This window comes from Podarcis bocagei, assembly GCF_964188305.1.
Source record: "Podarcis bocagei genome assembly, chromosome: 8".
Lineage (NCBI taxonomy): Eukaryota > Metazoa > Chordata > Lepidosauria > Squamata > Lacertidae > Podarcis > Podarcis bocagei.
The window spans coordinates 68,995,908-69,022,365 of NC_138133.1; the positions used below are offsets into that span (position 1 = coordinate 68,995,908).

A 26,458-nucleotide genomic window follows, 5' to 3' on the forward strand; every position below is an offset into this window, starting at 1 on the left:
CTATGGACTCAAAAAGGTTGAAAACCTCTGATTTAAGCTAAGTGCTCTTTCTTTGTCTAGTAAGAAAGCTATGTATGTATTTACTGAAATTCACATCTGCCGTCCACGATCAGAGGCAGCTCTGGCTCAGATTCCAAAGTTATTTGATTGAAGTGTTCAGAAACAGGCAAGAGTTGCAAGGGGTGGGGGAGCACTTTCCACAATGCGAGATTAAAAGGATACTTGGTGAAAAGAATGTCTCTAAATGTAAAGAAACGAAATAGAAATACTTCCTCCGCTGTGTTTATTTGACCTGTAGAATTAATTGCCATCAGGAAATCTTCAAAGAAATAATTTAGCAAGATGTTATTTCATATATCAGAGCAGTGCTGTGGCCGCTAATAACATTTGTTAGCCAAGATAAGGGCAGTACGGAAACAAAAACTAATTTATCTAGCTTTTAATAACATGGTTGGTTTTGGAATGGGTCCTTCCTCTCTGCTGTGAAGTTAGTGCATTCCAGGGTTATTCACCTGGCTCGAAAGCAAATGAACATGGGTCACTGGGAGGGATATTGTTAGATGGCTCCAGCCAATGGCGTTATGATGCAGTTACAGTAAATGAATTCTGGACCAATTAATTATTAAGATACAGCATTTAGATATAGCAATGTTTCTACTATCAATAAACCTAGGAAATAGAAAGTGGGTCTGACTGCTGTAATTTTTCTTTAAGAAATGCACATTCCTTTGGTGGAATGTGTAGATTCTTCAGTTTCCAAGGCCAACTAGACTGCCCACTTTTGCTTCTGCCTTAGTCAGTCGGGGATTCAGATGATTACTTATTAGTGAGATTATGCGTTCTCCCCATTTCTTCTGCAGCTTTGGCTTTATCAGTCCGTTTGTCAGGTCTCGCCAGTAAACCACCTCAGTAGGAGCACCATATCTGTACTAGTGTTTGCTACTGTGGGTGGCAACTGGTGTCCCCCACCCCCACTGCACAGTCAGATTTTTTTCTGCCCCGTCCTGTTCCGTTCAACGTGGTTCTCTCACACCAGATCATTTCTACCCTTCTCTTATTCTCACTTAGCAGAAGCAGACTGGATGGCTTTGCAACTGCATTTTAAACTATGCTAAGAGTCCCACTCTACATTCACATGGTACCAGGAGTGTTGCATGACTATTGTGCTGCTACTGGAGTGGAAACCATCACTGCTTTTCCATCAAGGCATTCAAGCGAAAGCTTGGCCAGGGCTCCTAATCTGACCCCACTAAACACACGCAAATGCACACAGCCCAGAAGCAAATGTTTGCCTCCCATTTCCCTATCTAGTCCCCCCCCCCCCTTGTTCTTTGCCCACATTCTTTGATCCAAGTGAAGGAGGGAAGACTGGACAGGAATAGGAGAGATGTGCTCAGGCCTTACATTTTCCGTATCTCCATAATGATTTGGTTTTCTGAGAATATTATTACATAATCCTCTTGAAGAAGAGAACTTGTTTGGTTGCCAGGCTTTGTCATGCCACATGTCGGGCATGAAGTCCCTCCAGATGTTGGATTCCAACGCCCATCAGCTCCATCCATCTTGGTCAGTGGGCAAGGATAATGGGAGTTTTAGTCCAGCAGCATCTGGAAAGCCGCACTCTGCCATATGAAGATACCTCCACATGTGGGTGCTGTGTCCATGGTGGGCTGGATTGGGACCATAATATTTTGCGCCTGGAAAAATGTATGTTTCCCAGATAAATGCATTCATAACCATTGTGGTTGTTCATCTGTTGGGCTTAGCTTATTTCTGAGAGGGGTTAGTGCCATTCCTCTTCTGTGTTCAGTTACATTCTGCTAGCTGTTCAATCTTGCCACGGCATACTATAAACATTTTTTCCATAGGTAGTGCACATGAAAGTTGGCATTGATTTTCTGCATTCTTAACAGAGACTTGCATTTTATTTCTATTGCACCATTTAGCTCTTGGCTTTCCTTTAGATATTTTCTATTTCATAAATAGAACCTTCGTGGCTTGTGTGTTCAACCTGCCTTGGTGTAGCTCCATAAAATCCACTCTGCATGCTGCCGTTTGGTTTCTTCTTCCATAAAAAAACAAAAACCCAAGCATTGCACTCTTGACTATGGAAAAAGTAGATCAGGCTACAGCTATAACAACATTTCCAAGTTGTCAGAGCTGTTTAAACCAAGAGAGCTACCCCCAAAACTGTATTTCTTGCAAACCACTGCATGTTACATAATGTTCCTGCTGATACAGATTCTGAACTCCCCTTTGATTGGCTCCTTTGATTTCTCAAAAATAGCATTGGGAAAAAATGAAAATCGTTCTATATTTAATGTTGCCTCTATGTAATTTCCTGAGAAATAAGCTTTTCTAAGTGTTAATCCCACAACCCCATACTTGAGGTGTTTGGAATCATCCTGAGTTCTTCCTTTCCAAAGCGGCATCAACAGCAATAAAATTCTCTAGGGCAGATTATGGCTTCATGAGCAAATATGCTACTGCCCAAACTGTGCTGTCTTCTCTGCTTTTATTTTCACCTGAAATAAAGAGATGGTGTTGCCTTCACCATAACAAACGATAGAAAGAAATGTCGGTGTTCTGGAAAAAATTGTTAATACAATCCTGATCTGTTTGCTTTGGTGTTGAGACAAAAAGGAGGGCCACACTGAAAATTGCCAGATAAGGAAAAAGAGAGGTGAACCTTAAGCAAGAGCCTGAAAGAGAAGTTACTGGCTCAAATACACTGCCCCCACCCCACCCAAAAAACTGCCTTCCTCAGGGACAATTGTTTCTCCTATTTAATTTTTTTAAATGATTCCTCAGAATGCTCTTTAACATAAGATGTTCTCCTGGAACATTTATTTAGACTCCTTTTTAAAAGGATTACCTCCCTTCTTGCTTCACTACCCGTTTAGACCCACAGCCTAAATTTGAATGTCTGGCCATCCGAGTCTTTATTTTGGTAGGCCAGGGGACCCGCTCCACAGTAAAGCCATAGATCAGGGGTAGGGAATCTTTTTCAGCCCAAGGGGCCACATTCCTCCTTAAGCAACTTTTCAGGAGCTACATGCTACTGATGGGCAGGGGTCAGAGACAAAAGTGGGTGGCAGAATGATGGATATGGCTCTCCTGTAGTAGGCCACATGGCTAGCTGCACCTCAGTTAGGAGAACCTCTCACAGACTTTGAACTGCCACTGAAAGTTCCTTTTCCATGGGCCCCAGTGCTGTGCACTCAGTCATGTATAGGGTTGACCAGTTTGGCTGTGAAGTAGACACAGTGCTAAAATGTCCATAACAAGCATGCCAGAGCTGGAAGAGTTGCCAGACGGGAGTGCCTGTGTAACTTAATCCAATATTGTGCTAACTTCTGAGGTATTCCCGTCTTCGCACCAGTTTTATGTGAAATGTGAAATAGTTATGAAAAGTTACATATGAAACATCAAAAATGAATCACGTTGAAGAGAACAGTTCCCTTTTCCATGCAGTGGAAGCATTTTTACACTGGTGACTTTTAAACACTTTTCCACGCTACTAGGCCATAGTAGTACTGAGATTATGAACGTCTTGGTGGCATGATGAAGTGAATGATACTTCAAATAGCAGCCTGCAAATGGATATCAGTGGTCAAAGTACAAGATATTTTAGGCCATAGTTTCACATAAAGTTTAGTCAAATTATGTAGAACTCTGTCATTAGCCTCCCGTTTCTCCCCTCTCTCCCCTACTGCTAATAGGAAATTCTGCTGTTTTGAGGAGTGTGGTAATGTATGTTTATATGCTGCCTTGCTTGTGCAATAATATACATACTACAAGCCTTTTTTGAGTTTCTGCCTCACAGAAATGATTGCAGGACTGTGTGGCATACAACATGTGGCAGTGTGCACAAGCAAGCAAAACAAATGGCAAGAGTGAGGTAAAGAAAAAACGTCTTGTGCCATGTCCAGTTCTGGTGGCTTTTAAAGAAACCAGATGTTTGAATTGTTGGATCTTTGTGTCTGATGCCGTAGGAAATCTGCTTTTATTATTTCACTTGAAACAGAAAGTTAAAACTAAAAGCTGCAATTTCCAAACAAGTTGTGTCACTATATTTGTACAGATGTCTATAGAACTACGTTGGAGTAAGTGTTTTTAGTCCAAAGAGTATTAACATTAATTGGCTCAAGGTGTAGCTGTATTTCATAAATTTCTAAGTAAGCGTTTTCTCTGCTTCTAGATTGTGTTCTTAACTGGCTTTGGCTACGTTTATGTGGATATTGCTCATCAGTGTGGAACAATAATTGTCACTTTAGCGCCTGAAGGAAGACCAGGACAACAGATCAGTTTGAACAGGTATGCTAAAACTGCTTTAGAAGGTCATAAAAGAGAATTTTCCCGTGTTCAGTCCTTTAGGTGTGAAGTGACTTATTAAATCTAGCACAACTGTTTGTTTTGTCTAGTGTTGCTGCGTATGTGTTGCGTATGTTTAGACCACATGTTAACTTTTTGTATATCACAGTAAAACATGACAATCTTAACGTCTGAGGTCATGTCACCCTAGGATAAACACGAAATGCCTGGTACAATAAACAAGGCTAAGAGAGGACACACAAGTTTAAAGTTTATTTGGCCAGATTGGCAGTCCTTACTTGCATAGAACTCCCATTGAGATCTGTGGGAGTTCTCACCCATGATGCAGGGCAGAGGAATGGTCCTAGGCAAACTAGGTAGTCGATCATCTTTATTACAGCTCCTTACGCCCCAAAGTTACAAAACCTTTGTTGCAAGCCACACTCAGCTTGAATTATAACATCACCTTTTTATAACAGCTGAAGTTCTTGGCTTCCAGAGGTGCATCACAGAAGGGGCAGGGCGCGTTTTTGGGGATTTTGCTTATATGCCCTATAATGAAGTATTAATACCCATGAAATTAGTGATTCCCTGTGCTTAGTAGCCCACTTATTAGTTAAGTTTTGCCAAGAGTAGTTAACGCTATAAAGCAAGCAACCCATCATCAGTTTAAAATAGTTACAGTGATTTAATAAGGGAATATATTGCTTCCATAATGTGAAGTTAATGGTCCATATTAGAAGCGCTCTGTTTTGTCTGCTGCAAAAGAGCCAAAAAGTAACATGTGACAACGTGTGAGGATATTTTACGTTGTCTGCTTTTAGCTTCATGCTACATTGCAAGTACGACCAAGAACTACTGTGCATAAAATGTTATAGTGGAGGTCAAATATATCTTTATGTTAAATGGGTGGGGAGGATGTAACTTGGCATAGACAAGCAATAATACCTCTTTGTATGCTTTGGCTGTAGGTATTTTGATCTCTAAATCTGGTTCCTATTTATAACATTTGCACATTGACGTACCCGATTATCATTTTTTCCCTTGGCTAATTTCATTTGAAATTGGAGGAAACTAGTTGCTGTTGTTTCTCCCCCCTCCCCCACAGAACTCAAGAGCAGAGCCTCCTTCTCAAAATGTTCATCAGCCAGCTGAGCCTCACTGTATATGATGACATCACCAGCCCCAAAACATCGTCTGAACTTTTGCGGTTCACGGTGGACCACATCTACCTTCATATGGTTCCAGTTGCCAGCTACCTTAGGCCTCTCTCTCATGAATTTCACGGAGAGGCCACCAGTGGCCTTCAGCAGTTTTATACTCTCCATATCTATTGTGGAGACCTGCAGCTGGACAATCAGCTTTACAACAAATCCAATTTCCATTTTCCCGTCTTGCTGTGCCAGGGAGAGAAAAACGAAACCACACAGTGGACCAAAGTGCACAACCTCATGGTATCCAACAAAGATCTGGAAGAATATAATGAAAATTCCTTCATCAAACTCTGCCTCACTCTGTCAGAAGAGCAGAATTTGCTGTTTCATGTGAATGACCTCAGCTTTGAAATGAAACCAGCCAGGTTATATGTAGAAGACACATTTGTTTATTACATCAAAACTTTATTTGAGACCTACCTGCCAGACAGCAGAGGCATTTGCCATTCTGCAGAAGCCTCAGCTATTAGCCAGATACTTCCTGAACCAGTAAGGCAGCATGCAAATGCTTTAGCCAATCCAGTGAAATTAAGGAAGTTAGCAATCCAGCCGGTGAGCCTCTTGGTCAGCGTCCATGCTTCCCTGAAGCTCTATATTGCTTCAGATCACACTCCTCTCTCCTTCTCTGTGTTTGAACGAGGACCCATTTTTACAACTGCCAGGCAGCTCATTCATGCGTTGGCCATGCATTATGCTGCAGGAGCATTATTCAGAGCAGGTATGTTTGTTCCATAACATATTGTACCTTTTTGACATAGCCCAATGTTTGCAGCATGTGACTAAGTGCATGAAAACAGACAATTCAGGGTACACTTGAGTACACAGCGATGATGATCAGCAAGCTTAAATCCACATAACTATGATCAGGCTGCCTGTTGGTTTTTGTTGGGAAAGTCAAAGATGACCAAGGCTTGGACATCACATTGAGTAAAATGATAGATCTAAAAATGCTATGAATGTGAAATAGTAGAGATCAACATTCTCTTGCAGGCTATTTGCAAAGCCTGTGAGAAATATGGGAATAGTATTCTGATTTTCTTTCTTTTGTCCTAGCCAGCCTGCACAACTCAGAATTCATAGCAACTAATTCCTAACATGAACTCAACAAAAGGAATTTCTTTCATGAAATTATTCAATCTGTCTCGATACATTTGAGGCAAATTATGCCATTGAACACTGTTTTCTTGTTCAATCTCCTTTTGGCTGCCGTTTATGATTAGCAATCTGTCTTTCTTCACAGAATCCTCATGCTAGACTGGCACACAGATGTTTATTGTCCTTTGATCTGAAGAGTGTGTTTGTTTTACTGATTCTTTCCCATACAAGATCAATAGTGAGCAAACAGTCTATTAGATTAATGGATACCTTGTCTCACTTCCATACATGTGCATTCATAAAGTGACTCCATCTCTGCTGTACCTTTGCTATATAGGAACATGTACGTTGCAGTGGAAAAGGAGACTAGCCTTTGATCACCCACAGCCAATGCACAATTGCTTTTGCTGAAACATGATCATTATCTTTCTCCATGCCAATTGCTGTTGGGCCCTGTACCATTCAACAGCGTAACAGTCTGTGAACCACTTTTATTGTGTGTTATGTGCAATTAAGAAAGTCCTACTTATTCAACAGTCACACGCACATTATAACACCATAGCCGTATAGGCTACTTTGTGCTCTTTGATCATACCTGATTCTCTTATAGTGCAAGCCCATGCAGGAGCACATTCATCTACATCAGGGTTTCCTAAACTTGGGTCTCCACCTGTTTTTTGGACTACAGTTCCCATCATCCTTGACCACCAGTCCTGCTAGCTAGGGATGATGGGAGTTGTAGTCCAAAAACAGCTGGAGACCCAGGTTTAGGAAACCCTGGCCTATATGGACTGGCACACAAGTGATATGCTATTCTGGCTTGAGTTCCTGGCATCTCCCAGAGCTCTAAGAAAGACCTATGCCTCAGACCATGGAAAGCTACTACCAGTCAGAGTTGAAAATACTGGGCTACAATAGCATATAGGACGAATAGACTGACTTTGTATAAAGCAGTGTTCTTATATGTTCATTTCTCATTCATTAATTCATTCATTCATTTAAGTTGTATAGTCAATAATGATGGCTTTCCTCATGACAGTCCCATCACTTAGTTGTGCAAATTGGATACAGCGTCAATTCAAACAGTCTAACAGATCTAACAGATCAGACTTCTTAGGATAACAGTGAAGTGGTATGCAATCTGAAAGGTGAGCCTCAGAATCCCTTACAGCAGGGATGATTCACCTGTGACCCTCCATTTGTTGGACTGTGATTCCCATCATCCCTGATCATAGGCCATACTGGCTGGGGCTAATGCGAGCTGGAGTCTCATAACAACCAGAGGGCCACAGGTAAACCACAGCTGCCTTACAATGTTACAGGGGATGTTAGGGCGCAAAGCTTGCTATAAATGTGATTTGCGTATTGCACTCAAGTATCTTCTGCAACATTTGCATCCTGGTGTGCATATGCAGCGATTTGGGATGGTGCCTGATGAGACACTGCCATTTGGCTGAGTCCCAAGAGCAAAAAAAACTCTTCAAGTGGTTTTTGTAGTTTCACATATTTGCAGCAGGATCAGATAAACCCCAAAGGCATAAGTCTTGCTATATATGCACATGTTGGCGGAAGCAGCAGCCAGTCAGCAAGTCCCTGTGGAATGTACCCACACATATTTTTTAATGTAAATCCTAGTATGTAATAGACAGGTTGGTGATGGTGATGGTGATGGTGATTTGAATTGATATACCGCCCTATACCTTGAGCCCTTACTAGCGTTTGGTTGCATTCATTTGAATCTTTCCTCCACTTGTGTTCAAGCTGTCTCCCAGCTTGTTTCCTTGCCCTAAGCTCTGGAGTATACAAACTTGAGCTATTCTACTCAAACCACTGAAACCATTGACCGTTTTTCTAAAGAGGACTATCTCTTGGACTCCTCCATTCTAGGGCTCTGAACAAACTGCACAGCTCAGAGGAACTGATTTTGCCCTCAAACAGGAGCCAGTTTAGGCCTTAGGGTGCCAGGACGAAGGAGAGGAGCAGGTTTTTGTGGGAGGGGGGTGTTTGGTAGCCTGTTTGCGAATTAGCTATTCAGACTCACTGTAGAGTCAGTGAAAAGGCATAGATAGCTCTTAGTATATGAGACTCTGAAAAAGGAGAAGTCAAAAGGAGACTTTTAAGTTTCAGTATATGCAGAATCAAAGTTTCTGTTATTGAGGGGTCTGATTCATGTAAGTGCATGCTTAACAATATATTTATTAGTTTTTAGGGTGCCACGAGACTCTCTTGTTGTTCTTGCAAAATTTAATTCAGAGAACAATTCCTTGTGAAGAAAATCATCAATAGAAGTCAATTTTGCCCACCTGCTTATGAATCATTAAAAGGTTCTTTAATTCCTCCTCACTTTCTGCCATCAAGGTTGTGTCATCTGCATATCTGAGGTTGTTGATATTTCTTCCGGCAATCTTAATTCCAGCTTGGGATTCATCCAGCCCAGCCTTTCGCATGATGAATTCTGCATATGTTAAATAAGCAGGGGGACAATATACAGTCTTGTCGTACTCCTTTCCCAATTTTGAACCAATCAGTTGTTCCATATCCAGTTCTAACTGTAGCTTCTTGTCCCACATAGAGATTTCTCAGGAGACAGATGAGGTGAACAGGCACTCCCATTTCTTTAAGAACTTGCCATAGTTTGCTGTGCTCGACACAGTCAAAAGCTTTTGCATAGTCAATGAAGCAGAAGTAGATGTCTTTCTGGAACTCTCTAGCTTTCTCCATAATCCAGCGCATGTTTGCAATTTGGTCTCTGGTTCCTCGGCCCCTTCGAAATCCAGCTTGCACTTCTGGGAGTTCTCGGTCCACATACTGCTTGAGCCTGCCTTGTAGAATTTTAAGCATAACCTTGCTAGCGTGTGAAATGAGTGCAATTGTGCGGTAGTTGGAACATTCTTTGGCACTTCCCTTCTTTGGGATTGGGATGTAGACTGATCTTCTCCAATCCTCTGGCCACTGCTGAGTTTTCCAAACTTGCTGGCATATTGAGTGTAGCACCTTAACAGCATCATCGTTTAAAATTTTAAATAGTTCAGCTGGAATACCATCACTTCCACTGGCCTTGTTATTTGCAGTGCTTTCTAAGACCCATTTGACTTCACTCTCCAGGATGTCTGGCTCAAGGTCAGCAACCATACTACTTGGGGTGTACGAGCCATCCATTTCTTTCTGGTATAGTTCCTCTGTGTATTCTTGCCACCTCCTCTTGATGTCTTCTGCTTCTGTTAGGTCCTTTCCACTTTTGTTTTTTATTATGGTAATCTTTGTACGAAATGTTCCTTTCATATCTCCAATTTTCTTGTACAGATCTCTGGTTTTTCCCGTTCTATTGTTTTCCTCTATTTCTTTGCATTGCTCGTTTAAGAAGGCCTTCTTGTCTCTCCTTGCAATTTTTTTTGGAAATCTGCATTCAATTTCCTGTATCTTTCACTATCTCCCTCGCATTTTGCTTGCCTTCTCTCTCCCGCTATTTATAAGGCCTCGTTGGACAGCCACTTTGCTTTCTTGCAAAGTCTTTCTTACTGAGGCATACTATTGACCAAAAAGTACAGATATGGGAAGGGGAATTGTCTGTCTGTTCTGCCGGTACCTACTATAACTGGCAGCTCAGTTGATCATTAGCTGCATGATTAAATGTCTTTGCTTTACTTGTACAGCCAATGCACAACCAAACCTGCAGGCAGAGACCACTCCTGTAGTCTTCTGATGTCACAGGCTCTCTCCAGGTAGCCTCATGGGGCCATTCTGTTGGGTGCTGCAAACATCCAACAGTTGTGTGACCTTACAATCCCTTTTGACAGTTCTTTTCTGGCTTCCAAGTCAGCATAGCAGCACAGCTTGTAGCAAACAAAGGACAATGCGCTTGGACATCAGGCTACCTGCCAGCAACTGTAATTTTATGGAGGAAACTAAATCCTAGGAATCCTCCATACTCATCCCCTTGTGGAGAACTCATAAGGGATCCTCCTTCTGAGTAACATAATCAGCATGCAAATGTCATTGCTGTTTACACAACTGCACTGAGCAAAAAGCCATTTATCTGGCTATAACTAGACTCTGCAAGAAAGTGATCAGCACAGAGCTGTTGGGCTGGATTAAAATAATTCCTTGCGCACTTGTCAAAAATCTGCATCCCCTTTCCCAACACCCCATCAAGCAGTTTGACCTTCACACTCCCCCAAGGCTGTACACTGCATCACTGTAAACTAGCTGTCATGATTCTTTCACTGTGAGGACGTGAAATAACAAAGTTGCTTTACAAGATGTAAAGCCTTCTAAGCAAAATAAGCCTCTGCTCCTATTACTTCGAGCTATTTGAATGCAGCATCCATCTCTCCACACGCAGTTTTAGCAGAAATACGGGAGGCTCATGGAAGGAAGTCATTTTAAAGCTATTTGTGTTTTTGCCAAAGGGATTTCTTTGATTTAGAAAGCATGAAAGATTGCCATTGCTGAATCCGTAGTGGATGAGCTATTTCCCGTGTTTTTCTCAAAGGAAGTTCGTGATGTGATAAATTTTTGTGTAAAAGTGGGGTGGAGGGAGGGAGAGTAGAGGGGGTTCCCCTCCCTTCCTTTTTGGTTAAACTGCTTTTTCTGTCATTTTAGTGAGCATCAACTCCTCTCCCCCCCCCCTTCTGTCTCTCCTTTTTCCTTATGTAGGATGGGTTGTTGGATCTCTGGAGATTCTTGGCAGCCCAGCCAGCTTGGTAAGAAGCATAGGCAATGGAATCGCCGATTTCTTCAGGCTCCCATACGAAGGGCTGACCCGTGGTCCTGGAGCCTTTGTAAGCGGAGTATCCAGAGGAACAACATCATTTGTAAAACACATTTCCAAAGGTAGATACCCTGCTGCATTTTTTCTAAGGTTTTTCAAAGACAGTGCTGAAGCTCTCAGATTTGCCGTCCTCATCTTAGTTCTAGCTTGTTGGGTTTCAGCAAAATGCTGGGAGGGTAAGAAACCTCACCAACCCTCTGTGTTTTTAAAGCAAGCCGTTCCCTTTAACATTATCCTAGAAACACTCACGGTTTAAGCTTTCCCGCATGGCCACTTTGTCATGCAGCAACTGAACGGAGATGTTAAAGAAGTTCAGTACTTTTGCTGCACCTTGGAAATCCTACACCACATTGCCTCATCATATGTAGCCTTTTAAAGAAGGAAAGTAGGCACCATCGCGAAGTATTTCTGAACATGTTTTTGGAGAAAGCGTACATCTGGATTTTCCTGGGCTTGGACACAGACATAGTGCCATCTTGTGGCTTCAAAACCCAGCTGCAAAATGCAGAGGATTCAAAGCAAGAACTGTTGCTCTTCCAGCATTGCAGAGCAATATAAAAGGTCCCTATGTGGACTCATTTTTCTGTATCTGTGGCATTAGATTAGCTGAGCAATTATTGCTAGAAGGCTTGGTGGGTTACAGTTATGCCAGGCCTCACAAGAAGGAAGACTGAAGGGCTGTGGTAAAACCTGCACTGTACACCAAATTATTGATCCTTAACATAACAGAACTACTGTATAGATTTTGTGCCTTGATTGAATGGACAAAATGCCATTGTTTCAGCAATTTGTTGATTTGACTTCCTAATCTGTTTGCACTTAGGTACACTGACATCAATTACGAACCTGGCAACGAGCCTTGCTCGGAATATGGATCGGCTGTCCCTGGACGAGGAGCATTACAACCGGCAAGAAGAATGGAGAAGGCAACTCCCTGAGAATCTGGGAGAAGGACTGAGACAAGGCCTCTCTCGGTTAGGCATCAGCCTTCTAGGTAATGGTTGTACGATTTCATGATCGCTCTACCCAGTCTTTGGAAGGATGGGCTCCAAAAAAGATTTTCTTATTTTTAGGACGTTCATTTGGGGATAGTGTCCCCCCACCTCCCCCACCACCAGATTCTTGTGGGTTGAAAGACAAGAGTGAGACAGGCTTTCACAGTATATTTGGTGTCATGGGGCAATAGGTGCGTAGCTGTTGGAGGCAAGGGTGGGAAGAGAGCAGACTATACTGAGCAAAGCACACTTCCTCAGCTGCAGTTAGCTTTGCTGCTTTTTCCCCCTTAGCAGAAACTGACTGGTATGTTCTTAGGTTTTGTTCTCCACATTCATGCAGACCAAAGACTGTTGAAATGAAGGCTTATGTCAGATCCAGCCAACTGCCAAGTGAAGGGCGTGGGGTCTAGGGAAGAAATCCAGTCAATGCTGACTAGGCAAAGGCAGAAGGTCCATCTATTATGGGGTAGCAGCAAGCTGAGTTCTCAAATGTGGGTAGCTGCTGGTGGTGGTTGTGGTGTCCCAGTGAAAGGTACAATTCTGAAGAAGATGGAGCCTTCCTCTTCCTAATCAGGGGGTAGGTAGGTAGATTGTCTTCAGCAGAAAGCTCTCACTGGCCTATATCCTCAAACAGAAAGGAAGCTCAGGGATATGAGCTGCTTTGTTTATTTGTGCACAGCTCTACTTACAGGAGGAGACCGGGGTTCCTTGTTCCGTTCCTCTTGTTATGCCAGGGTTGAGTTAGTGTTTCACATAAAGCAGCAGCCTGTAATCAGTTGCATATGAAAATTGTCTTTACCTGTGGAACAGATAGTTGGAGGCTGAGCATCGCAGGGTAGAGTAAATTCAGAAGAAGGAGACAATTTCATGAGAAACAGTTGTTCAGATCAAGTCTGACCTGGACCCTTCTGTGGAAGTGAGGTTTTGCAACATGGCCTGCCTTTGCTTATCAGTGTTGCAAATTCAGATCGGTATGTTCTAGCTCCCCGCCTGTGGTTAGGCTGTGTATACAGCATGGGGATAACTCCCTGGCCATATATATCCTGATGAGAGTCTCGAGTTCCCGACTGAACAGGTTATCCTGCTCTTTAATCCAGCATTAAATATTAGATTCAGTGTTCTGTTCCATTGCAGCTAGACAGGTTACAAAACATTTTCTGATGACCCTGTTAGATGAGAAGGGAGTTTAATGCACATTTAAAAAACAAGCAAAAGCCAGCTGCATTTTAAATAGTGGCTGCAAGGGAATACGTTTTTATTGTTAATAGTAATTGTGGATATTTAGTACAGTTATCCTTTAATTTAGATGTGGCAAAAGATACAGGGCGGAATGAATGTCATCACATAAACAATATAGATACAAAGACATGCTTATTCCAGTGTTTCCTTTTAATGAGCTACAGGAAAACCTTTCAGACTGGTTATTTCCTTTGCATCATAGATAACTTAGATGCTTGTTTTTGTTTGAAAAACACTTGAGTATAGTTCAAATGTCAAGTAAATGTTGACAAAAAATATTTCTGCAGCAGAAACAGTCACATCGCATCAACGTTGTATAATAATATTAAAACTCCAGCCAAAAGACTTAGCTAGGGGAGAAGATCACCATGGGTGTTTTAAACTATTACCTACAAGTTTAAAAATTGATCACTTCATAGTAATTTGTGAAATGAAAGTAGGATTTAAAACTGAACTATTTAGAAACATGTGCGTTGCAGAGCATGCATTTATTAAACTAGCAAAAGAACACAATTTATTTTGCTCAGTAAAATGGTTTTGTGCATACTTGGGAGAGTATGTATCACCCTAAAAGATCAAAATGCTTAGAAATCAGAGGCTTAGAAATTTAGAGGCTAGCTTCAAAAAATATTCACCTTTAAAATTTTCAGTTGCTATACAATTCAACCTATGAGCAGAACTTTACATAAGAAATCATCAGGCTGTCATAAAGAACACAGCACCATCTCAAGCTCTCTTTGCTTCTTTCCAGTAACCTGTACTACCACTTAGCTCCTTTCTGACATTGTTGCATTTCACTGTGTATTTCACTGTCCACACCAACAATATTTATTTACTTCTAAGTTACCTTTTAGGGAAAGCCCTCAAAGCAGTTTGCATAAAAACAGTTGAAGAAATCAATAGCCTGCCCCAGCCTGGTACCTTCTGGTGTTATTATAGCACAGTCCCATGTTCCCTGGCCATTGGCTCTGCTGGGAATTGTAGTCCAGAATATCCAGAGGGCACCATGTTGGAGAAGATTAGACCACAGTCTCATGTTTCAAGGCAAATGGGCAGCATCTGGACACAAAGTAAGTTTAAGTAGCTATTATAGAGAGAGAGATTCAACACAGAGCTGCCAGCTTCAGTGCTAGATTCATATTTCTTTTAATGTATTGCCAAAGAATTGGTGAAATGTTGGAAATTAGGTTAGGGCTGCTGGAAATTATTTCATAGTATGACATAACAGGGGCTTTGAAAAATGCAGGATGATGCAACAAGACTTTTTGCAAATTCCCTCCTAACAGCGGGTGAGTGCCATTTCCTTCAGGTGCAAAATATCATAGTCTATTAATAAAAATGTCCATGCAGCAGAAAGCAGGTTTCCTGAGAGTGGGGAATGCAGATATAAAAGAAGTAGTTGGGATCTAAAATACTGAAGAGCAAAATCTTCAACAAAGATCTCCACTAAAATGAACCGGAGCAATTTAAGATCTGTCACATTGTCCTGCTAAGTTGCCTGTTGTATACTCAGCTCACAACAGCGAAAAAATGTTGATCTAAAGGGTGTCAGTTTTAAAGAAGCATTGTTTTCTGTTTTAGCTATGATAGGAAGCAGAAACTTGCGTGTTCTTAATACACATCCAGTGTCCACCACTTAGTGGGGCTACTGGAATCTACACCACCATATAACTCTGCAAAAATGTTCCTCAGTTCTTCTAATTTTTTGGAAGTTAGTAAAGTCCACAGTCTGGTAGAAGTCATGGCATCAGCAAATTGCTCTTAGCTTAAGCATATATGAGATCTACTTAATTTATCTTTCTCTAAAGATTTCCACTCTTGACTTTGTCTGGTTGTGGAAGTGACAGTTGCTGCTGCTGCTGCTGCTGCTGCTGCTATTGTTATTGTTATTATTAACCCTACACCAGCAGGTCTCAGAGTGGGTTACTAAAATTTAAGATTCTATATTAAAAACAATTAAAACACAGGTAGGTAGCCATGTTGGTCTGACGCAGTTGAAATAAAAAAAAATAAAAAAAATGTCCAGTAGCACCTTTTAGACCAACTCAGTTTGTTCTGGTATAAGCTTTCTTGTGCATGCACACCTCTTCAGTGCTTCTTAAAAACTGCACATGAACGCTTATACTGGAACAAACTAAGTTGGTCTATAAGGTGCTACTGGACAATTTTTTAAATTTTTCCCCCCAATTAAAACACAGTCACAGGGTGAGCCCTGAAAACACATCTCAGGTGTCAAAGGCCAGGATAAACTGGTACATCTTCAGCATTTGCCAAAAGCTTTATGGTGAAGGTGCCAGGCTTTGACAAGAGAGTTGCACAATTTAGGAGCTGCCACAAAGAATGCCCTCTCCTGGGCCACGACCACCCAAAACTTGTTAGGGCAGTGGAACTAACAAAAGAGCCCCTCTGCTGATCTTAATACCCAAGAGGGTCTTTAGGGTAGCAGGTGGTCTCCCAGATATTTGGGACCTAAATTGTTTAGGACTTTAAACACTAGTGCCAGCTCCTTAAATTTTGGCCCAGTAAGGGACTAGCAGCCAGTGCAGCTGTTTTCAAACAGGGGTTATACGAGTTCTAAAGGCAACCTCAGCCAGTAATTTTGGCCAGTTGAGTTGAATTGGAACAGTAGAACCCCTGTTTTTCAAGCAGGTTAGATATTGTGCTGGAAATCTGAAGTTATTGCTGTTATATTTAAGCATACCAGACTGCTTCTTTTTCTTTGTTGCTGCCTTTACTCAAGATATGGACGACAAACTTTAGTTTATAAATTGGCTTAGACTGCAGTTGCCTGCACTGTTTTACTTACACAGAACGAGGAACTTAACCCGTCTCTCTGATTCTGTTTACAAATTCTTTATTGCTGAAATAATGCCCACTGTTCTTAGTCACAGAAGAAATTAACCACCCAAATAAATATATGCACGTGCATTGTAATGTGAACAAGCAAGTGCCCAGATTGTATCTTACAAGTGAGAGATTAGCAGGCACAGTTGTTCACGGGGCATCAAATTTCATAGTTTGCTGTGCAATCCAGCATGCTTGTATAGTTCTGTAAACAATTGGCCCATCAGCACACCAGGCCATTAGTGTCATTCTTGCAATCTCTGCTTTGTCTCTCGATAGGCTGGTAGGTTGTGATATGTCATGGCTCTTCTAGCTTCCACTGGCTTATCTGATGTCATAAATGTCATAAACAGGTTTTCCTAAGGAGTCTCAAAAAGTCCCAGTGCAGCTATAATTTGAATGCAAAGCACCCACAATGAGAAATATTCAGAAGCATTGCAGAACATAACCATATTGACTAGTAGCCATCAAGAACCCTCTCCTCCATGAATTTGTCTAATCCTCTTTTAAAGCTATCCAAGCTAGTGGCCATCAGGAACAACAACATTTTAATGAGACTGGATTAACTGAAAAGCAAGATTCTTTCCTCAAAAAAATAGAAAGCAATGAGGGGCAAACTACATGTTGCATGATGGCTGCATGTCGTGAAACACTGATGGCGCCTTCTGTTATCCCTTACACATTAGGGAACTTCACCCACCTTCACCATTCTGTGTTTTGGGGGGCAGCCAAAATCGCTGAACAGTAACATTTGATTTCATGTGCACATAGTGAACTGCAATTGACCAAGGTGCCCATTTTTGTTGTCCACATGGAACCAAATAGATGTCCCTTCCAGGGCAGCTGTTTGATCTCTCTGTTTGTACAAAGAGGTCTAAAGACTTTACCCAGTGATTTCCTCTGTGCTGAACAACCGTGGCCTATTGCTCAGGCAGCTAAGCTTCAAATTGTTGTCACGTAACACCTTGTCACTTTGTTCAATCATTGTCCTTTTAGTGAGTTCCAAATAGCTTATCCATTAAAATTACAACAACTAGAGACATCTCTGTGGTAAGTGGCTTGAGTAAACTCGAGATCAAAGAGAGATCCCACCTTACATACCTGTTTACATTTAAGAAGATTTAAACTGCAGTCCTCTGTTGATACTAAAAGCCGGAGGGGTCATTAAGGCACTTGTAAAAGTTTGACCCATGTACATTAAAGTAAAATATGGTTGTGTTCACAAAGATAGTAACAAAAAGTCCCAAAGCCTAATTCTACTAAGCTTGGTAATATATCAGAGGTTGCATTAGTTTATGAGCATTTCTGGCAATAGAAGGGGATATTAAAATGATATATGGAATGCAGGTCTTTTTTTCTTATGAAGTCCATCTTAGGCTTACGTGAAAATCTCATTTCCATAGCAGCTAAAAAACTCTGAATGTTAGCAGACATTTATTCCAATCTAAAACACATATAGATAAACAGTATCCTAAATCCTTTCCAGTCAACAAATGCACTTGGAAAGAAAACACCTAGAATAAATGCATTATGAAGCCACCAAGCGGCCTGGTTTGCACAAACTTCAGCTTAGTGAGAACATACTAGCTTCCAGGAGTTTATTCTTAGTTATAGCTCATGGTTAGTTGGAAAAAACTTAACCAGGAGCCCAGATCTGGACAACATGCTCAGCCAAACCTTGGCTCCGCTCTGCTCAGCGTAGCAGGGGGAAAGGGCTGGGAAGGAGCAAATTGTGTAAGCTCCTCTCTGGAAGCCCACACATTTATGCTCCGCCAGGGTTTGGCTTTGCATGAAGTATGAACCAGGCCAATGTAAATGTTTATATGAAAAAGAGAAACACAAGAAGGGACAAGCGGAGAACTGAATTCAGTGTATTCCTCAGGTTAATTGGTATTCCTTATTGCTATATTAGGCAGGTGATAACTCAGATTCTCTGTCCAATATTCTCTGTTAATATTTGTTCTTGTTCTAGGAGTTTATCCTTCTGTCATACTCTCGTTACAGGTGCGATTGCTGGTATTGTAGACCAGCCAATGCAGAACTTCCAAAAAACGTCAGAGGCCCAGGGTTCAGCTGGACTCAAGGCCAAAGGTGTTATCTCTGGTGTGGGGAAGGGAATCATGGGCGTTCTTGCTAAACCCATTGGGGGAGCAGCTGAGCTAGTGTCACAGACCGGCTATGGTAGGTTTCAATCAATCTGTGAAACTCTTTGTGTTCTTTGTTAATTGCCAGTTTTTTTCTTCCATGATAGGCTTTTATTGGTATAATATACACACACACAAAAGATAAGAGATTACAACAAACCCCCAAGTCCCCATGCCCCCAGTCATCATCCTTATACCCCCAGTGATATCTGGTTGGATAGCCGCATAATTGCCTTTTTGATCAGTGGAGGATAAATATATGTGTAAAGTTTAATGTCCAGGGCGCTATTTGGAAACAGGTCCTATGAACCATTCTAGCCAAGGAAGTTGACAACACCCTAAGTCACAAGGTCATCGTCAGTTTTCGAATTTTGTTTTAATTATAGCATGTTGTGTTCCTGCAGATTTAAAATAGTATGTGTTCTCATAGAATCCTAGAGTTGGAGAAGGCACAGAGTCATCACGTCCTATCCCCTACAAAGCGGGACAGATGGCCATCCAACCTCTGGTTAAAAACCTCAAAGGAAGGAGAGTCCACTACCTCTTTTGGGAGTCCGTTCCACTGTCAAACAGCTCTTACTTTCAGAAAGTTCTTCCTGATGTTTAGTCAGAATCTGCTTTCTTGTCACTTGAAGCTAATGGTTTGGGTCCTACATTCCAGAGCAGGAGAAGACAAGCTTGCTCCATCCTCCATGTGTAACAGCCCTTGAGATATTCGAAGATAGCTATCATATCTCCTCTCAGTCTCTTTACCAGACTAAACATACCCAAATCCCTCAACTATTCCTCATGGGATTGTTTCCAGGCCCTTTATAATATTGGTTGCCCTCCTTTGCACATTCCAGCTTGTCAGTATCTTTCTTAAATTGTGGTGCCCAGAACTGGACACAGTATTCCAGGTGTGGTTTCACCAAGGCAGAATAGTATGGTATTATAGAAGAGGGGCCAAGATGGCGACGAAGTAAGACACGCTTGTCGGAGCTCCCCTTTCCAGTTCATGCTGTAAGTTACTCCGCTCCTATTTTTCTCTGGAAGTTGGCACGATAATGTTTTGATGAAAACGCCAGGAACTCACCCGGTGGAAGCTTGCAAAGTCAGCGCCATAAATCTCCTTAATGAGCTTCTCTAACAACCTGATAAGCTGTAACTTGGGCAGTCACCGGCCGCGCTTCCCTGGCCTTCCACCAGCTTTTGTTTGGCCTTTGAAGGACTCTTAGATAACCGAGCCGCTCAAGGGGTTTAGGATGACGAGCCTAAAACGTGGCCGTACCTCCTCTGTGGAAGACTGTTCCTTTAACGCCTCAGAACCTATGTCTAAGGTTTCGAAGCCTACTGGGCTGGATTCACCACCTAAGATCCTAGAGCCTTCTATCTCATCATTGGAGGAGTTTTTCTGCAACCTTGTGCCTCCTTCACCTGTTACTTCCAAGCAGTTAGATTGCCTACATGATCCTGCAATGACTCCAAACAACCTTTTAAACACCTCCAAGCAGGTAGACTGCCCATGTGACCCGGCAACGACTGCAAATACTCCCTTGCCAGGAGACAAATCGCTGTTGGATATAACCTCCAGCCCAGATGGCCTCTCTCCCTACCCCGACCCTCATCGTAAATCTTTATGTGATATAGTACAATCAGTGGAGCTGAGGACTTTGCAGAAATTTTGCCTGCACTTGGCTGACAAAATAAAGGTGCTATCAGCTTCCGTCAATATGTTAGAGGAAAAACTAAATGCCTTCATCAAAACCCCTGTCTCGATTTTGAATCCGCCATTAAATCATCAGGGACCTGATAATCATGAGGCACAGAGTCTAAGTAGGGGGCAGCAGCTAGTAAACCTCCAACTCACCCCTAACAATATATGCTTGAACATCGTTCACTCCTGCTTCCCCTACTATGCCTGGAAAAATTGTAAAGCAGCTGTGATCTCATTGCGAAGGTTGACCAGGTCCTACTTGGCCCAGGGTGGTCTCCTATCATTAGAATGGCTGCCAGAGACTCCAAAATTTAAGCGCTTGTTGCTCAAGTTCGACTCTCCCAGGCTTCCTGCACTTTTGAGCAAACTTCAAAATCGTCTCAACTGGTTTGGAATCTTCCCACAAAGATGCTTCTTTAACAACTGTAGGGGCACTATTGGGAAAACCCCAAACTCAGCAAATTTGGTTAGCAGGCCTACAAGGAGGATTGAGGATTATGATCGGAATTCCCAGCAACGGACCCTTCCTATGAACCCCTCCCCACGATTTACTAACCGACCATCCCACCGGCAAGAAGGGACTGCCTTAAGGGGTAGAGCTTTGACAGGTCCAGCTTCGGCTATTATAGATGCCCCTAAAGATTGCCAGACACAAGCCCATGTGGACCCCCCTGCAGCGATAACGATCTCCAGTCCTCAAAATGGCTGCATTCCTTGTGCTGATACCATGACGATGCAAGAGACTCTGGGAGATCCAGCAGCCCTTTGGACAAACACTGAGGCAGTGGCAAGGCTAAACATGCTACTGGAAGCTAACCGAAAAGGATGTCTTTCTTCTGTCTTACATAGTGCTTTTCCATCAACAAGCCTCGATCCTCAAGGCACGACTCCTGTAACTATAGAGCATACGGCAAACGACGAGTCTATGGACTTGTCGGCTAGTAACACCCCCTCGTACCAAGACTTTCTCTTACAGCGATCTATAAATTCGCCCCAGCCTCTGGCTGCTCCTGTGACATGTGACAACTTGAACCTGAAATGCAAACAATCAAAAATCACTGCCTTTTTTCACCCTACTGCCCCTCCACGCAGCGTGCACCCCCATTTGGATTCTCCGGGATTAACCACGCAAGAGAAATCATGACTTGAGGGAAACACAAAGCGGCCTCTTACACTACTATCATGGAATGTGGCTGGTATTAAATCCAAACTGACAGATCCATCATTTGTTGCCTATATAAATGGCAGCCACATCCTTCTATTCCAAGAGTCATGGGCCTGTGAGGACTTCTATCTAACAGGATACAAGGGCTTTTACCTGAATGCCACGCAGAACTCGTTATCACATGGTAGACCGCAAGGAGGCTTGGCTACCTTTGTTTCCTTAGCCATAAATCTTCAGGCCGAAAAAATTGACATCCAGTCGTCACTCATGCTGATTATAAAGTTGCAAACAGCAGAGGAAACGATAGTAGTGATCAATATCTACTTATGTCCAATCTATAAGAGAAATTTGGTTGATCTGAGATGGCAGGAAATCCAAGCGACATTGGAAACACTTTTTGATAAATACCCCGAAGCCACTTTTCTGTTGGCGGGAGATTTTAATGGACGCCTGTCACATACTGACCAAATCTTATTCTCTAAATTTAGCAAGTACCCTTCTTCACCTCTTGTGACTACAGAACTTTTACCAAGGAAATTCAAAGATAACATAGCCACCTACGCAGGTTTCAAATGCAGGCAAACCTTGCTGGCCCTCAATTTCCTTCTGCTAAATGGGGCAGTCAGCTCGGACTACCCTGCCGAATTCACCTATTGGTCAGGTTCACGTGCATCCACTATTGATTTTGTATGGATATCTCCTGACCTTACCCCCAAAATATCCAGCTTTAAGGTGGCTACAAGATTGGAGAGCGATCACTTCCCTCTAGAAATTTCCTTGACTCTGGCTGACGAACTTGATAGGCACTCCTTTGTGCACCTATCAAATGATCATCTGGAGATAAGACCTACAGCCCTTAAATGGACCTCTAATTCGGCCCAGCAGTTGAACGAACTTCTCTGGTCTGATCAGCTCCAAATAAAAAGGGCTTCCCTTATGCAGGCGGATGAGCCTCTACCAATATATGACGATATAGTAGAACTTCTAAAACCAACACTAGTCCGGTCCCCCACAAAGCATGGTAAACAGTTTTTCCACAAAAAATGGTTCGATGAGGAATGCAAAAACTTCAAGAATCATCTGTATAATGAATGGGTGGCATACAGAGCATCAAATGACCCCATGCCAAGTAACCGTCTTATCACCCTCAGGAGAAGTTATAAAGCCCTACTAAAGGAAAAGAAGCTTGAGGCAGAAAGAAACAATTGGAACAACCTTTTGATAGCTGCAGAGAATAGAAATCCAGCCTCTTTTTGGCAGTTAATTTCCAGATACCTGGGTAGGCCGCTTGCAAGAATAGAACCCCACATCTCAGCGGTCACTTGGGAAAGATACTTCGCCGATCTGTATGCAGCCCATGATGCCTGCGGAGATACGGTGGAGCCGGAAGCACTGCCCGATTGGGACCCAGTTACATGCCCTGAAGTTGAAACCCTCATAGATCGATTTAAAGCAGGCAAGGCCCCCGGTGATGACCTTATATCCATTGATGCCATCAAAGCAAATAAAGATTGGTGGATCCCACTTTTAGCTGCACTTTACACGTATATAAACAAAACAGCAAAATTTCCCTCCAGCTGGAGCTCTGCGTTGATTGTATTAATACATAAGAAAGGCCCACGTACAGAGCCGAGCAACTTTAGGCCAATCAGCTTGCTAAATGTCATCGGGAAGATTTACTCGGGGTACCTACTAAACAAACTATCGAAATGGATGGAGGACAACAATATCATTGCCGATGAACAGGCGGGTTTTCGCCCTGGAAGATCTACTACAGACCAAATATTAACCTTGAATCACCTGGCGGAAAAGTATGCCGGCAAAGCCCCAAAGGTTCTTCATGTGGCTTTTATTGACCTTAAGCAGGCATTTGATCGAATCTCTAGAAAGCAGCTATGGACAAAACTGGCTGCAACAAATATCGATCGTCGTCTCCTTCATCTGATTATCAGCCTCCATACAAACACCTTTCTGAGAATCAGGCTAGACAATAAAGGCCTAGTCTCCAACCCCGTTACCACCACTAGAGGGGTAAGACAGGGTTGTTTATTGGCCCCAGCATTGTTTAACTTTTACATTAACTCACTGGTGACTCACATGGCCAATGATGCTTTCCACCCCCCCAAACTAGCAGGCCGATCTCTGAATGTTCTTCTGTATGCGGATGACGCTGCACTTCTTGCTAGATCCCCTATTGGACTGAGGAGAATGTTGCAAGCTCTACATGAATACTGTGATCAGCATGAGCTCCAACCCAACTATGCTAAGACCAAGATCATGGTCTTCTCTGCCCGACCGAGACTCTATCGATGGTCGATGAACGGGATCCCCCTAGAGCAGGTTAACTGCTTTAAATATCTGGGACAAGTAATACGGTCAAATAGGTCTTTTCTGGCCCATAGAGACTATATAACAACTAATGCATCTAAAGCAGCCATCCAGATTAGATCTCTATATGCTAAGAATCAGGCTCAATCAGTGAAGATAGCTTTGAGACTCTTTCAAATGAAAGTCCTCCCCCTTCTTTTGGTGGGCATCTCTTTAGGCTCCCGTAGGGACTTTTTGAAACTGGATTCTATCCAAACGCGATTCCTTAGAGCCATCCTTAGGATTCCCCCCTCGGTAGCGGGTGCAGTTATGAGATTAGAGGTCGGCTGGCAAGCTCTACGGTATGTGGCCTTGAAGACGAAGCTCTGGCTATGGCTCAAGCTTTGTTTTAAACCAGTGGGTATTGCCCCCTTGATATTGAGGGACGATTTCCAATCATCGTGGGAAAGGGAGGTCACTAACGAGGTTCAATCCTGCGGATTGTCTCATCTTTACTTTGAGTCTATGTCGTACAATCAAGCTAGAGCTGTGATCTCCCGGAGACTGAGTGACATTGCTAGACAAGAGGACATAGCCCAGGTAAAACCAGGGATGTTCCTAGGGGACCAGATTTATCGGACCATACCAGCCCCCTACCTTGCAGAAATCCACTATGTGGAATACCGCAGACTTCTTACAGCGGCCAGATTAAATGTCCTTGACTCTGCGATTTTGTGGGGAAGGTACAGGGGAGTACCATACGCCCAGAGAACCTGTCATTGTGCCATGGGTGTGGTTGAGTCCACCGAACACATTCTCTTGACTTGCCCTTCTTATGCAGAGCTTAGACAAAATTTTATAGACCCACTTCTATGTCAATTTAGCTCCCTACCTGGAGAAAACCAGGTTTTACACTTGCTGAATAACATCACTAGAGCTATACCTTCCTTGGTGGCCAAATTTCTTTTTTTAGCTTTTAAGCGTCGCAAGACTTTAATTGATTGTATTGATATGGGGCTATCTGTTTAGCCCATTTTAGTGTTGGCTAAGCTCTAAAATCTTCTTGGATGTTTTAACTGTGTATTGACAATTGTACTTTTTTCTGACTGACGGTCGAATAAAAGGTTGATGATGATATGGTATTATATGCTGTAAGCTAACAGGGGAGGATGTGGGACGTGGGTGGCGCTGTGGGTTAAACCACAGAGCTTAGGACTTGCTGATCAGGTGGTTGGCGGTTGGAATCCCCGTGAAGGGGTGAGCTCCCATTGCTCAGTCCCTGCTCCTGCCAACTTAGCAGTTCTAAAGCACGTCGAAGTGCAAGTAGATAAATAGATACTGCTCCAGCGGGAAGGTAAATGGCATTTCTGTGCACTGCTCTGGTTCGCCAGAAGCGGCTTAGTCATGCTGGCCATGACCTGGAAGCTGGACGCTCGCTCCCTCGGCCAATAAAACGAGATGAGCACCGCAACCAGAGTCGGTCACGACTGGACCTAATACCTTTACGTTTTAACAGGGGAGGACAACCCCTACACACACACATTTCTGGATAGTTGGTTAGATCATGGTGCTGACAATGCCGAGGTTTCAGGTTCGATCCTTGTATGGAATAGCTGCATATTCCTACATTGCAGGGAGTTGGATTAGATGGTCCTCAGGGTCCTTCCAACTCTAAAATTCTATGATTCAAGGTACATCTGGCTACATTGCTCAGACTCTGCCTGGCAGTTCTTATGCTGGCAGTTAGATCTGCCCTCCTGCATTGTGCAAAGCTTCCATTTACCAAACTGAGTGAGGATGCTTCCTGCTGTTTTTGATCAAGAGGACCTGTATTGGGGAGAGTGGAGAATAACTGCCAAAGATAATGTGAGTCCTGCTGTAGCATGTTAACCACTTACTCCAGCACAACCCCACAGATACAGTTGTTCCATTAATTGTTAAATCAAAAAATCTAAGGACTTGCAAATACTTTACTTTTTACTCATATAATGTGAAAGTCCCTTTTTCTTTAATGGGCTCAAGGTTTCCCTTCATAAAATATGAGTCACTGACCACTTGCACTGGCAAAGCCCCACTGAAGCTTTTAGATTTCCATTAACTAAATCTGTGGACATCATTTTTTGCCCAAAAGGTTGTCGAAAGTCTGACCGCGAAGTCTCTCTGTTAGGCTCGCCGGTGCTCTTTCAAACATTTTGAGGTAACAATCATGTCTGTGAAAGACCTAAAATGAAAGGCTCATGGGCTCCATTTATTTGCAAAAAAATAAATTTGTGTTTGTGTCCAGCAGTTATGCCTGTGGAATGGGACTTTCTGGCCCCAACCACATCCCTCCTGTGACCCCCCCCCCCAAGCATCTCCTGGAGGATGGGAGACCATCAGGAAAGGCTGGAATGTGACAAAGGGGGGGATTTGGATGCAACTATTGCCTCTGTGTGGGGGACGCGGGTGGCGCTGTGGGTAAAACCTCAGCGCCTATGGCTTGCCGATCGCATGGTTGGCGGTTCGAATCCCCGCGGCGGGGTGAGCTCCCGTCTTCGGTCCCAGCTCCTGCCCACCTAGCAGTTCGAAAGCACTCTTAAGTGCAAGTAGATAAATAGGTACCGCTTTATAGCGGGAAGGTAAACGGCGTTTCCGTGTGCTGCGCTGGTGCCGGCTCTGGCGAGCCGACACCAGC

At 42.9% G+C, this 26,458-nt stretch overlaps 1 protein-coding gene across 6 annotated transcripts in view; it reads left to right on the forward strand.

Moving 5' to 3' along the window:
• VPS13B (vacuolar protein sorting 13 homolog B) overlaps window positions 1–26,458 on the forward strand; it is a 368,719-nt gene that overhangs the window by 336,794 nt on the left and 5,467 nt on the right. For all 6 annotated transcript variants that reach the window (XR_014010614.1, XM_081204225.1, XM_081204222.1 and 3 more), the window contains exons 55-59: window positions 4,202–4,317; window positions 5,423–6,246; window positions 11,280–11,456; window positions 12,218–12,388; window positions 18,477–18,653. Coding sequence is in view for 5 of the 6 variants with exons in the window: in XM_081204225.1 (XP_081060351.1) it covers window positions 4,202–4,317; window positions 5,423–6,246; window positions 11,280–11,456; window positions 12,218–12,388; window positions 18,477–18,653 (1,465 nt within the window). In the remaining variant the exon portion in view is untranslated. The remainder of the gene's footprint in view (window positions 1–4,201; window positions 4,318–5,422; window positions 6,247–11,279; window positions 11,457–12,217; window positions 12,389–18,476; window positions 18,654–26,458) is intronic.